The sequence below is a fragment of the Poecilia reticulata genome, linkage group LG13, assembly GCF_000633615.1.
Source record: "Poecilia reticulata strain Guanapo linkage group LG13, Guppy_female_1.0+MT, whole genome shotgun sequence".
Lineage (NCBI taxonomy): Eukaryota > Metazoa > Chordata > Actinopteri > Cyprinodontiformes > Poeciliidae > Poecilia > Poecilia reticulata.
In genome coordinates, this window is record NC_024343.1 from 27547751 (window position 1) to 27561324 (window position 13574).

Genomic DNA, 13574 nt, shown 5'->3' on the forward strand with positions numbered 1-13574 from the left:
AACCTAAAAAAGGTAAAATTGGGGCTAAAAGCTAAACCTTTCTCTGCCATTAAATCTTTTCCAGCTCTGCGTGAGAGCCTCTTAAATCAGTCACAGCATGCCAGTGGCAGCAAAATGACCTCATCCTGCACGGCAAGACTTTTTTATTTTATTATTATTTTATTTCTAGCTCTGTCTAATTAATCTGGGCACTCTGGTTGGCTCCTGACAGCAGGCTTGTAAAGTAAGATTTGTGCACTGCTCATTATCATTGATGAAGTGGAGTGTCAGCGGTGCCAGGAAGCTCGGCTGGCCGGGGCTGATGCGGGTGAGCTGGTGGTAGGGAAGTCATCAACCCGTTCACTTCTGTCTCTGCTCCGACAGTCCCACTCCAAAATTAATTGCTCCCAGACCACTTTTGCGGTTGAATTGAATTGTAATGATTCATAAAGAAGTGTAAAATGTCTGATTGTACGTAGATGTGGAGGCAGCCTTGACGATCTCTCGGGGACTGCTGGTAGATTCATTTGTTCAAGAAAGGCCTTGAGGAGACATATAATTTTATCAGTAGTTATGTTTATTTATTTTTAGAAACTACATTGTGTATTTTATTATCGTGTATAAGTACATATTAATAATTCAGTGTTGGTATAGGAAGCCCACATTGTGAGTAGACAGAAATTTAAAACAAAAATGCATGACATAAACTAATTTATTTGCTTTAAAATGGTTTATTCTATTGTTAATTGTTCCATTGTTAATTTCCAATGGAACAAGTGAAAGTATAGACAAATGGTGACACTATAACAACTATAGGCCAAACTAGTTTGCAATGCATGTCCCCCTGTGCTGTTAGCAACATACAGCAATCCAAAATACAATAAAACATTGCAGTAAAAAAAATGTCATACATAACATAAATTCTAAAATTAATGTAAAACATACAAGAGCCATCATGGGGTCTCTCATAGAAAAACTACACTCGCCAACTGCCAATATTGATTTTAGCAATTTCCATTTTTTTTTCTGTAGGAACCTTATTTCACAACTTTCCAGACCTAGTTTTGCTGCATTCACTTTTTGGATTTTTTTTTTAATTATTGTTATTTTTTGGTCAATCCAAAAACTGTCAGTCCTTTGCTAGTCTATTCTAATTCAAGAATTACAATATATGGTACAGAATAGCTTTGAAGAGACGCATAGTACAAGCAATTAGTTGCTTATTCTTAAATAGTTGGATTGTTGTGTTTTTTTACATTTTACTGTTGACATTTTATATTGATCTTATCTCAAAGAGTTTCTAAGTGTGTAGCTCTAGGATCTGAAAATGTGTCAGTCTTTCAAGGTGTTAAAACCTCTGAGATTCTGTTGCAAGTATAAAAAGAATTGCCCCAGTAAATGTCTTTGGTGGCAATGGCAATGACTATAGCCACACAAAGCAAAGGTGAAGAAAATTGAATGTGAACAGATGGTGATATAGAGAGGCGTATTGCCTTTATTTAGGGGGACCAGTCAGTTCATCTCAGACATATTGATCGGCACAATTTACTCTCTTTACTCAGAGGATTATGGCTCTGTAGAGTAATATAAAGGTTTCCTGACGTGTCAATCAGCTGTCACTGCCAATTCCACTGAGCAGACTTCAGCCTGTCTCTGGAATGGGTTTGCCGAGTCACCCACCTCTCAGACAGCTGCATGTCAATTGCCAAGGATTCTTGGAGGACATTTTTATTTTTATTTTTTTCATATTCATAATGATTCTGGGGGTTTCCAGCCTCCTTTGTCTTGATTGAATTATCTTTGTTCTCCGTGCGCTCACATGATCTTTTTTCCCCACCCGCTTACTTTGTTGTTGCTTTTGTATACTTTTTGTATGCAACGTTTGAACAAATTCTTTATTGTGATACCATCTTGAAAGACGTGCCTTGAATGCATGCTTTCGTGACCTCTTATCTTCTCCTGACCTTTTGAAAATGACTCAATTGGCAGTAAGCGAGCATGTTGACTTGCCAGTGCAGTGCCACCGGTTGGATTTATTGTTGAATCCTTCCATTGGATGAGAGGTTCTGACCTTGCCCATCTTGGGTTTGGAGAGCTGATGCCTTACTACCCATGGGCTGTAGTGCAGTTATTAAAAACTCCATTACCACCATTTATAGGTAGACATAACTCACAGTGCGGATATAGAGATGTCAAAACAGAGATTGATCTTGGTAAGAAGTGTAACCCAGAGAAAACTTGGGAAAGGTAGAAAGACTGCCGGAACTGAAATACTGAGCTGAAGGCATCAGTCAGTCTGAAAAGATCTTTCAGCTATACATCTATCATACGCTTTTTCAATAAGCCCTCTATGTCATTGTGTAGATCCTGAAGGAGTTAAAGGATGAAGAGTGGAACATGGGCAATATTGTCTTCACGCTGACCAACAGGCGGTATGGAGAGAAGTGCATAGCATATGCAGAAAGCCACGACCAGGTACTCATTTAATCCTATCTCACTTTACACTGCATGCGGTCAGCCTCTTTTTCTGCTGTGAATAATTAAATGTCACACACATTTTCAGGCCCTGGTTGGTGATAAAACCCTGGCCTTCTGGCTAATGGACAAAGAGATGTACACCAATATGAGTACCATGGTTCCCATGTCGCACATCATCGACCGTGGAATGCAGCTGCATAAGATGATCCGCCTCCTCACACATGGCTTAGGTGGAGAGGGATACCTGAACTTTATGGGTGAGTCATCACTGTAACACAGATAATCTATAGTTCCAGGGGTGTATAAGTTTCACTTTTTTGCCAAAATATAAAAAAATCCAATTGTGCCATGTTTATATTTTGTCTTGTATTAGGCTATTTGTGTTCATGCTGCAAATAGAGGCGACGTCCAATTAAAAATGCTGGAAAATAACTACTGATAAGACAAACATTTTTTTTTTTTTTGCAGCACCATGTTATAAAGAATGAGGCCTGATTACTTTTATTTCAAAAAGCACTTCCTGTGCACAGCATGATAATAGCTTGTCTGACATGCACATTTACTAGTGGCTTCCCATTACATGCTACAGCACAGTTCTACTCTGCACGGCTCTTCCCCGCATCATTTTCTACAGCAGACAGTAATTTCTCAACCTGCTCCGCTCTCGATAATCCCACTGTCTGTGAAGCTTCAGTAGCATAGATGCTTAAATTCCCTGCATCCGTTGGTAATAATAAGACTTACTTGTATTTATTTGTATTTATTTTTTTTTATCTGAGGTTTGTGAGCTGGTTGGTGATTGATTTGAGAATTAAAATATAAAATCACTATGTTAAATCAGTCTTATTAGTAATAGTTATCTAGCATGATTTCTTTAAATTTAGAAACATAAAATTTTTGTTGCACCTAAAGAATAAGATGAGAGGGAATACTTGTTTAATGAATTGTGTCTGAATAATCTTATTCAGTTTCTTTCCTTGATGTTTTTTGTGATTGATTGAAGCCAGAATTTAAACTGAAATAAAAAAATCAAGGTATTTGTACAGCTTCGAATAAGTTTAGAAATCCAACTATTGCACAATTTTGCAGCCACACAAGTTACTGCCATCTGCTGATGTTCTTGCATAAGAGATGTTGTAATGCATAAACAATTTGACAGATTGAAAAAAAACACACAAAAAAAGAGCTGCATTACCACCAATACTATTGTCCTGAAGGGAAAGACCTGGTTAGTAGATTTCCACAGGACATTTACTCAATTAAAAGAAAAAAAGAAACTGAAGGGCAGCATTTAAATTTTTTTTTTAGTCCAACATTTTTTTAATGAATGAACTAAAGATAAACCAAAGCAAGATGCTTCTGCCTCCGTAATCAACAGTAAAACTGGTGTCAACCAGGTGATGAACAGTGCCTGTTTTTCTTCAGAAATGAGTCTTATCTAATCTACAGAGCATCCCTGTGTTTCCACACTTTTTTTATTTATGACTATATGGAGACGAGGAGGATTTTTGGAACCGTGATGCTTAATCTTTTTTGTGCCATTAGCCCAATTTGTGCTTTTATACAATCAGATTCTGGAAGTATACAGGCAATTCCTTTGACTTTATTGCTTGGTTTTTATTCTGATATGCTAACTTTCACAGGAGGTTTGAACAGTTCCAAATCCTGTTCAGTTGACTGAATTTAAATCAGGTAAACCTAAATCAACTTGCAAGATCGTCTCAAGGATAATCAGTGGAAATCATTGAGTAATAGCAATGATTCATAATACTTAGTATAATCTATTGTGTTTAAAATTAAAAGGTTTTATACTTTCCTAAGTTACCCAAAACATGTTTCCAGTGTGTTTTGTTTGGTTTGTGTGCGTCAGTTTGGTTTGTTTCAAGTTCACACCGTTATTGCATTCTGTCTTATTTATTGTGTGAGGTGACAAAACGAATCATTCCGCAGTGAACTTTGATGTCGTCCTCCCTAATTAGGTCATGTTTTACAATCGGGGCACATATTTGTGTTGTTCAGGTGACATTAAAATGCTGAAGAGGTGATCAAGGTCATTACATGGCAGCTCGCACTTTTCTCCTCTATTTTAACAGGCGAGGAAAATGCTTTTGGATCCCTGTCATGCCCTGTAATCCAGCTGCATTTGAGCGTTTGCCCCCGGGCAGACACAACGCTCCCCTAAGTGTTCAATGAACAGATAGAAAAATACATTTACTCTCCTGTCTTTCACAGGCAAGCAGGCGGTTTAAGACAAGCTGCTGCACAGGGAAGAGCAAACAAACGTTCCTTTGGAATAAATAGTTCAATGGATAATATAGAGATTGCATATATGAATGCTTCTCTTTGTGGGCAATGCATTTTAATTACTGTTTTTGTATTTGTCATTAGTCGTTTATTTCCAGATTAGCTGCATTACCCTTTTAAAACATGGATTTTATTCAGTCCCATAATAATTTAAAAGAAAATGCAACACAAAGAGCTCACTTGTCTAATTTGTTGTTTCCTTTTCATAAAATGTGTGTGTGTGTGGAAGAGCTGAGTGGAATCACAAGAACCTCTTTGAAGTTGAGTTGACCCCACTTCCCTGAACTGATTGTGAATTGTGGGACAAAAATCAGATAGATTGCTTTTATTCCCTAAATGGATCCGCTCTGCAGTCACTGTTGAGATGCACCTCATTTGCAACTCATCATCTGAACCAGAGCATGACTTTATCAGCTCCTGCTGGTAAAGATAATAAAGTCATAATTAATTACATACCGTGGGAAGTTGACCTTGGCTGCAAGGAATGCAGTTCCTTGATTTTGAAACACTCAGATTTAATGTAAATTGTAACCTTTCAATGCATTGCAAAACTATTCACACTCCTTGAACTTTCCTTGACATTTTGTCTCACTACAAACAAAATTTTAGATTTGGTGGCGATCTTATGTGATAGACCAGCACAAATTGTAACATAATTGTGTTGAACAAAAACAATTCATGGTTTTTAAGCAAATACACATTTAAATAGGTGTGGCAAACATTTGTATGTAGGCCCCTTGAGACAATGCTTAGGAGAATCAACTTTGGCTCCTTTTAAATCTGCAAGTCTTGTGGTGTGTAATGCTATAAGTCTTTACATTAAAATTTTTACCTATTGTGTATGTGGCACATCTGGAAATTAGATTTGGATTTGAACTGGCACCTGGTCTTTCTGTCACATGAACCATTCCATTGTAACTTTTGTTCATGGTTATTTTCCTGCTGGAAAACACTCGATTAAACAATGTCTTTCTTTTTGCAGCTCTTGAATGATGGCAACATTTGTAAAGCACAAAACGTGGATACTTCTCTGGAGGAGAGTTTAGATCAAGTCTAAAAAACCAGACCCGGCCCGTAGGCTCTGTGTCCGATCTCTGTCCAACAAAATCCAGCAGTGTAACTTCTACAGGTTTTAGCTTTTGGTTAAGACCTTCCAGCTTCATTTTGGCGCTTGTAGTAGCTGCAGGGTGATTAAATTGCAAATTACATGGGGTGTGTGAGTGATGGGAGCGGAGTTGCGTTCACATTTACCGTGCATTTACTGCAGTGCAGTGTTCCTGTTACAGTCTAATGAACTTCTGCACCTGACTTTCTTCCTCAACTGAGTAAGTATCCAAATCCTCTATTCAATAACAACGTTATGCAGCGCATTGTCGTTTTTCTCTGTGCTGTCTATATTGTAGGCTTGTTAAATGCACCACAGAAGCCTTAGCCCGACCCAATCATCAGGCAAACAATTTTTATCAAGCTTGAATTTTAGTTTGGATTGGATTTTGGTCATAAATCTAAAGTCTGCTCTAGAGTAACCATGGGGTTTTTGGCTGTGTCTGACTTCTGAAGGCAGTATGTTGCATTCGATTTTATGGAGGGACACTGGCGTAGGTGGTGTGGAAAAGAAATGGACCTCAGATTGGAGATTTTTTCCAGCCACCAGAGGATTTGGTTCCCTGGTTTTAACTGAACTCTTTTGTTCTGACAGATATTTTTACCTGCCCTGGATTTCAGCACAAGTCTCTGTTCCCCTTGGTGGTGTGTGTTACTGTAAGATTTTCCGCTACTTGGATGAACGTGTTGGGGAGGTTTGGAGAGAGCACAATCAAAACAGCTTTTCTCTTTGGATAGCTGTAACTGGACAGCTTTTAATGATTAGAATGTCAGAGGATTGACCCCATGTGGGTTGCTGAAGGACAGTTGAAAGTAATTATATCTGATTCTTTGGCGAAAGCGTTGCTGAAAGGCACTCTCTGCTGCTCTCTTGGTGCTTTGACTCCCCCACGGATTTCTGTGCCACATTCATTTTCAGTTAATCATTACAGATTCAGAATGATGAAGAGATGAGTGATGAATACCTTCAAAGTTTATTTGACAATGATCTGATTAAGTCCACTGAATTTCTATAAAACAAACTATGAAGTTGCACCCATTTGAACTAATCTCAAACTTATACAACTTTAATTAGATGTATTTAATAGCATTTACGAAGATTGTATCTGATGATAGATACAGTGTCCTTTTTAAAATGACACCTCAGCCTGACAAAGTCATAATGTTACCCCTCTCAATATAAAAAGGTGCATTTCATAGATGATTTCAAAAGCACAATGATTGCTTAAGAGGTTGGAAAGAACTTTTAGAGGCTTGAACTACTCTTGAAGTAAATGTCATCCCCACCCTGTCAGGACTGTGGAACTGTTTCCACTCACATGTTGGCTAACATGTAATCAGAGGGAAAGGCCCTTTAAATCAAAGCATGTCGAGATCTTTCCTAAATCTGAGAAGTAACTAAATAATTCTGTTACCTTTATTCATACCATTTAAATCATCTGTATTAATTCCTGCATTACACTATTTTGCAAACAAATGTAAAATCATTAAACAAAATTTATCCTAATTGGCCTTTCCATTGTTTTTTTTTTAGTTCATGTCACAAATTGGTCTCAAATGTGTGGCAAATTACAGCCACGCGGGGCTTTTAAGATTCTTGATTGGGTGGCAGTCTGTTAAGTCTCCAAGCACAAGGTGCATTTTCAGAATTAACCTAAGAAAATTAATGTTGATCATTTTTCAAAAATATTTTGGTTCACTCTTTTCTATTTTCTAATGTTTGAGTCTAAGAATATCTAGAACTAGTACTATTACGCACTGGTACACACTACCAGCACTTTTAAATTTTACCCCATTTTCCAGAGGTCGGTGTGTCCCGGGACTTTTTTCTGGTGTTGTAACAGGTGTTAACAGGTCTGCGTTTCCCCAGCAGTTTTTTCACCCCCCCGACAGCTCCACCTGCTCAAGCAGCAAAAAACCTGTATGTGTCACCAGCAGTCTTGGCTTTTGCAGGCAGCCTCTTATGGGAGTTATTGTCGAAAATGTGATAAACAAAACTTACAAAACTCAGAAACGGAAGAAATGGGACATGGAACAGACCGAAGAAGTAGATGTGATTCAGGGCATGAAAACAGAGACTCCAACACTTAATAGTAGAAAATCAAGGGCTTTTATGATTGGTGGACCTGGTGAAAAATGGAGATGATTAGACAGGTGAATGGCACAAGTGATTATTACTGGTGAATACAATAGAAACGGGAGGCAGACTAATAACAGGAGAGGAACTAAAGAGGACAGAATAAAGTATGCTAACACAAAGTACAAAATTCAAGAACAAACTAAAACTAAATAAAAAAGAATAAACGTATACGGCAAGACCTATTTAGTAATGATTAATATATGGGACTGAACAAAACATGGAAAGAGAGAACTGAAATGAAACACAGTAGATCATGAGAGGGAAATAAATATTCAGGGAGGGAAACAACAATTATCTATGAAATAAACCTCAAAGAAAGAATTAGGAAACTATGAAGCATTAATCATCCATAAGAAACAATCAAACCGAAAGTCAAAAACCCAAACACAAAGCAATTATGGCACAACTGTGAAAGCCCAAACATCCAAGTAAACACAAAGTAGTGTTCTGTCATCTATCCATCCATCTAGATAGATAAATGGATTTATTTATTTTTACATAATGGTAAGATGATATTGCTAACATGCCATGGGCCGGTTGAGGCCAGTCCTAATACTGAGAAAAATACATTTTACAGACCATAATAGTAATAAAGGATTTGTCACTTCCTTGTGTTTTAAGAAAATATCTTTTTTCTGTTATTTTTCGTGTCAATGTTAATGTCATGAAGCTTTGAACTTAACAAGTGACTCTAAAACACTTTGAATTTTACTCGTGGGTTTGATTAAAAACTAACTTTATTTTTAATCAAAGTAATTTCTGTACAAGAAAAGTATTGCACTACAGATTAATATACAGATCTATATAAATATATCACACATGTTTATATTCCATATATGTATGACATTAAGAGAAATACTGGCACATTTTTCCCCAATTAATTAAAGCACTGTCTAGAACTGATATTTAATCTATCAAAGCGTAAAGATGTTCAACCAGAGCAAATAATTTAAATGTTTCTAATTAAAATGAATTCTGACTTACAAATATAATGCTCCTATCTTATTAAGATAAGGGTATGCAGGGTTTTGTTCAGGTATTTCATCCTGAACAATATTGAATCAGAGAACTGAAGAGTTAATATATGCTTAAAGACGCTCTTGAAATGTTTCCAAGTATAGGCCTTTGTGAGAGTGTTTGGGGAAAATACTTTAGGAGAAAGAAACATAAGAAAATCAAGTAAATCTGAGATGACTCGCCATGTCACTGGATCAATAATGGCGGAGTCATTTAGCCTGTGCTGAGCAAGAGCAAATTGTTTGAGCTAGCAAATCAATTTGAAGTGCATAGCCTAGAAAAACCATTCATTTACTCATGACCACTAGCAAACACCACAGAGCAAGAGGACAAAGGGAACTTTTCACATTCTGTGTGCTGTTGGATGGATACAGTAAAAGATGTTGGAGCGTCAATGACATAAAAGCACCAAGTTGGCGTGGCGCTAATGAAATGCTTCAGTGGGTTTATCATTACATCAACAGGGACAAAATGAAAGTGCTCTCACTTCCTGACTTTCAGGGCTCACGGAGACTTAAGATAACCTTGCAGATTTACAGTCTAAGTCTCTGAGCTGAAACTTCTCCCACCTCTTTGCATTCACAGAGGACTACAGTGCAACAGGCAGGCAGCCATTATATTGCAGCCTTGAAGAGTGAATTGAAAACCGCCACTTCTTTCTCATACATTTCAAATGTATAATCCCTCTTAGAGCTGACTATTCTTGCTTGCTTGGGGATTCGGATGAGTGTGCCCCGTCCCGCCTCTGCTGTTTAACCAGGAACAGTTTTTTTTTTTTTTTTATGTGCAAACTAGGAGTGGAAGAGACATTATCATAATAACGTGAGATAAATCTAGAATGGTTCATAATAATTTGAGTGTAACATCTGTAGCTTTTTTTTTTTTTTTTTGCTGTTGTTTTGCACTGCATCTAAAACCTGTTGTGACTCTTGCCCTCTCATCCCCTCATTGATCTTCCTTTGCCAGAATCCCTCCAATGGAAAACACATTGATCCTTGGCTCCTGCTTGTGCTGCTAATTACTGAGGGGACTGTGTCACTGTCAGGTGGTTAACTGATGCAGGGCTGTGCAGACAAGTAATGGGACGTGCCATCTGAAATGCTGTCTGACATAACCATGAGGAGGCATAACTGGTTCTACCTTTAATAGCATAATTATTTTGATTCTTATTGAAACTGACAAAAAAAAATAAAAATCTAATTAGCATTATTGCCCAACAGGTCTATTTTGCTCATTTTCATTTGTTTGAAAAAAATAAATCTTTTTAAGACAGTTTTCAATTGTTCATTGGAGAGGTCGTTTTAGAGTATTATTTTCTAGGGGGCTAATGAGGTATTAACACTGCAATACTCTTCACTGTCAAAGTGATATTTGCCCTGACAATTCATACTATTCAGCTGATGTCAGTAGTTCATTTTGTCAAGTAAAGAAGAAGCAAATACTGCAAATAAAGGAGTGCTATATGCTTTACATCCTGTCTGTGAGATTTTTATTTTGAAGTAAGATGAGTGAAGAAAGCTGTGGAAAGTCTGAGTTTATAAATGTTCTATTCAGTTTGTCTTGAAAATTTGAACATTGATTTGGGAATGATTAACATTTTCACAAAAACGGATAGTAACACACTTTTAAGTACAATGGAAAATGTTAGATACTACATAGCAAGGCAAGAATATTTGCATCGGAAATTTAAGGAACAAGGCAACTCAAAGTGTTTTATATGATGAAAATATAAAACAACAAAACCAAAAAAATTACACATCATTGGCATAATGAAGAAAAGTAATTAAAAGTTGGAATGCAGACAAAAATTAATGATGTTCCAGTTCATTTTAATTGAAGGCAACTCTTAGCTTTGGTTTAGAGGTGAGGTATTAGGTAAAATTGACTTTTTGAGCTTTATGTCATGTTGTAATATCATCAAAAACTGTACTTCCAGCCATTCGGGAAAGCATAAATGCTTGCTACCACAAAGTGCTACCTATGTAGACAAAGCTCCTTATTCTTAAATTTGAATTAGACATGTTTACTTAACTGGGATCTTAACCTTGTGATGGAATGCTGCCCAATCTCACTGTCTATCTGCATCTCCCCTGAAGTTATCAGATTATTCTTGATTTTTTTTCCCCCAAAATATGTTTTAGTACAAACAGACGCACTTTCTTTTATTGATTTTTTTTTTTTTTTGTTGTTGTTGTAGATAAGCTCCAAACTAAATACATACTTAGTACTTTGACAAGAACATGAGCTGTCAGATAAAGATTGGAACAATTCATCAGGTTTGTTTGAAAAGACGATAATAAAACTGATAACAAAATTCTACTGAGCAATAACAGACTTACGCTTATTTGTTTTGGGAACCTGCAACAAAGCTAGAATGATATTTTAATGATCACAAACAATCATTTTATATCACACTAAAACACCTGGTGTTATATGCCTGGTGGCAATGCTAGTAATATCTAATGTTGGCTTTATTTATGTTTACATCAGGGTGAGAATCCATCACAGCTTCTTCCTGGACGGTATAATACACTGTCTGCTTTATTTCTGCTCTGGGCAGGCAGAAGAAGGTGATTATTACAGTGATTAATGCAGGCAGATGGGAGGAACTGTGCCGTGTTATTGTAGCGAAGAGGGAAATGATTGCCTAATGGAGGTGTGTCAGATGTGGTTCTTTAAAGCTGAAATCAAAAAAGGAGTCAAAGGCTTCCATGGGTTGCCGTACCAACTTCTAAAGCAAAGCAATCATCTTGGCTAGACTTTAGGAAGTACAACATCTGAAAATTGAAACGGACGAAAGAACTCGGCGTACATGTGCTGTTAATGAAGTGTAGCTTTTTAAAGAGCTGATTATCAGAGCTCTGGCCTATATCTTAGCTTTGTGTTTTTTGCAAAGAGATTTTTTTTTTCTGTCTTAAACCTTTTTGTTTTTCTTCCTGAATTTGTGTGTGTTGTGTGTGTCTGGCTTCCTTTTGCCTTTTATGGCAGAAAAACAAAAATGATTTGACAAGGCCCGCTACTAACTAATTAAAGGAAAATCCCTCATGCAGCAGTTTCATACTTTGAAATGCAGCACTATGCAAAAGCCAACCCCTTATTTATTTCCACAGTAACTGCAAAAAATATCCATTGTGAATATTCAGTGAGATTTTATTGTTTGTTGATCCATGTTTCAGGTCAGGTCTTTCCAGCAGGTGACATAAACTGTAGTTTAAGTTATTTCCATTAAGACTTCCTTATGTTTAATTTATCTGTGAAATGACTTTTGTTTAAACGCCAGTCGAAAAAAATGGTCTGAGTGATTTTTAAGATGGAAGTCTGAGATTTGAACCAGAGTCGCAGTTGGGTTCAAAACCAAGGCTGAAAACTTGACTTAGACATGTTTTCATGTCTAATCTAAAGATTTGATTTGACTTATATTCTCACTGTAAAAATAAGAATACTTGACTTTGAAGATTCACCACTTATGTTCTGTTAACTTAATATATATATATTTTTTTAACTGTTGAGAGAAATGTTTTGAAAAAAAGATCATTGTTAATGATTGTTAAATTTGGCCTATGTGCCACTATCTTGACTTCATATGTAGTGATGAAAGATGCACTAATCAACATTCTTGTTCCCGCTGTATGATTGCATTATTTCCTTGTCTGATCACCTGTAAAATTGCTTCACTGAGCTGTGTATTGTGTACGTCAACCAGATATAATCCTTTTGAACCTTTCCAGGTATCTTGGTGCACGTATGCATTATGAAAACAGATGAGAATGTCGGTACATTTACAGGTCAAGAGGGGGGGGAAAAAAGTTTGGGCCCAGTTAATGATGGCATCAAATTTCCTCTCATGGGTAAATAAACACCTGCCAGCACACTGTATGCCAATTCAGCCAGCATTTGTAGAGCAATAGCTTAGCTACAATAGAGAGTCTGCAGGGTAATATTTAGATACCATTAAGTAATGTATGCATTAGCCATCTGTTCAATTGTACTTTGACAATTTCACTGGACAAATAAAACATTCACATTTCTACTAGTCACTGACAATAAATAAAATCCCAGTAAAATGGGTTGTGTAGGTGCAGGGGTACCCATTCTTCCTACCTTGACCTGTAGGGCTGTAATGTTTTATAGAGATTTCTCAATAGTACATAATCTTTGATAATTTTTGCAATTTTGAGAGGACCTCATGTTCAGAAGTTGCTCTGAATTGCATCACAAATGGATAGACCCCGGATGGCCTTCATATCTATGGAAAATGTTTGAATACCTGTGTAATGCATTTGTGCCTTGCTTTTCGGTTGGAGTTTCATCAGTAGTATATAAAGTCACTTTGTGATAGCTTTTTTTTTTTTTTTTGTGGTTTGAGCTACACACCACAGAACTGATCCATTTATTCTTGCTTCTCTATATATAAAAAAAAAGGACAATGTCTTTGTGGTAGCTCTCACCTCGAGATGTACCATGTGCAACTCAGTGCAACACAGAGACTCTTTTCCCTAGGGCATGCTGAAAGTAATACTGGGAAATGTAGGAACTCAAACGTACTGTAGAT

General features: G+C 36.9%; 1 protein-coding gene across 1 annotated transcript in view; it reads left to right on the forward strand.

The window, feature by feature from the left end:
* The window catches only part of gbe1b (glucan (1,4-alpha-), branching enzyme 1b), a 108648-nt gene that overhangs the window by 51315 nt on the left and 43759 nt on the right, over window positions 1-13574 (forward strand). Inside the window, exons 11-12 of the mRNA XM_008426352.2 lie at window positions 2344-2454; window positions 2543-2714. Coding sequence (XP_008424574.1) covers window positions 2344-2454; window positions 2543-2714 — 283 coding nt within the window. The remainder of the gene's footprint in view (window positions 1-2343; window positions 2455-2542; window positions 2715-13574) is intronic.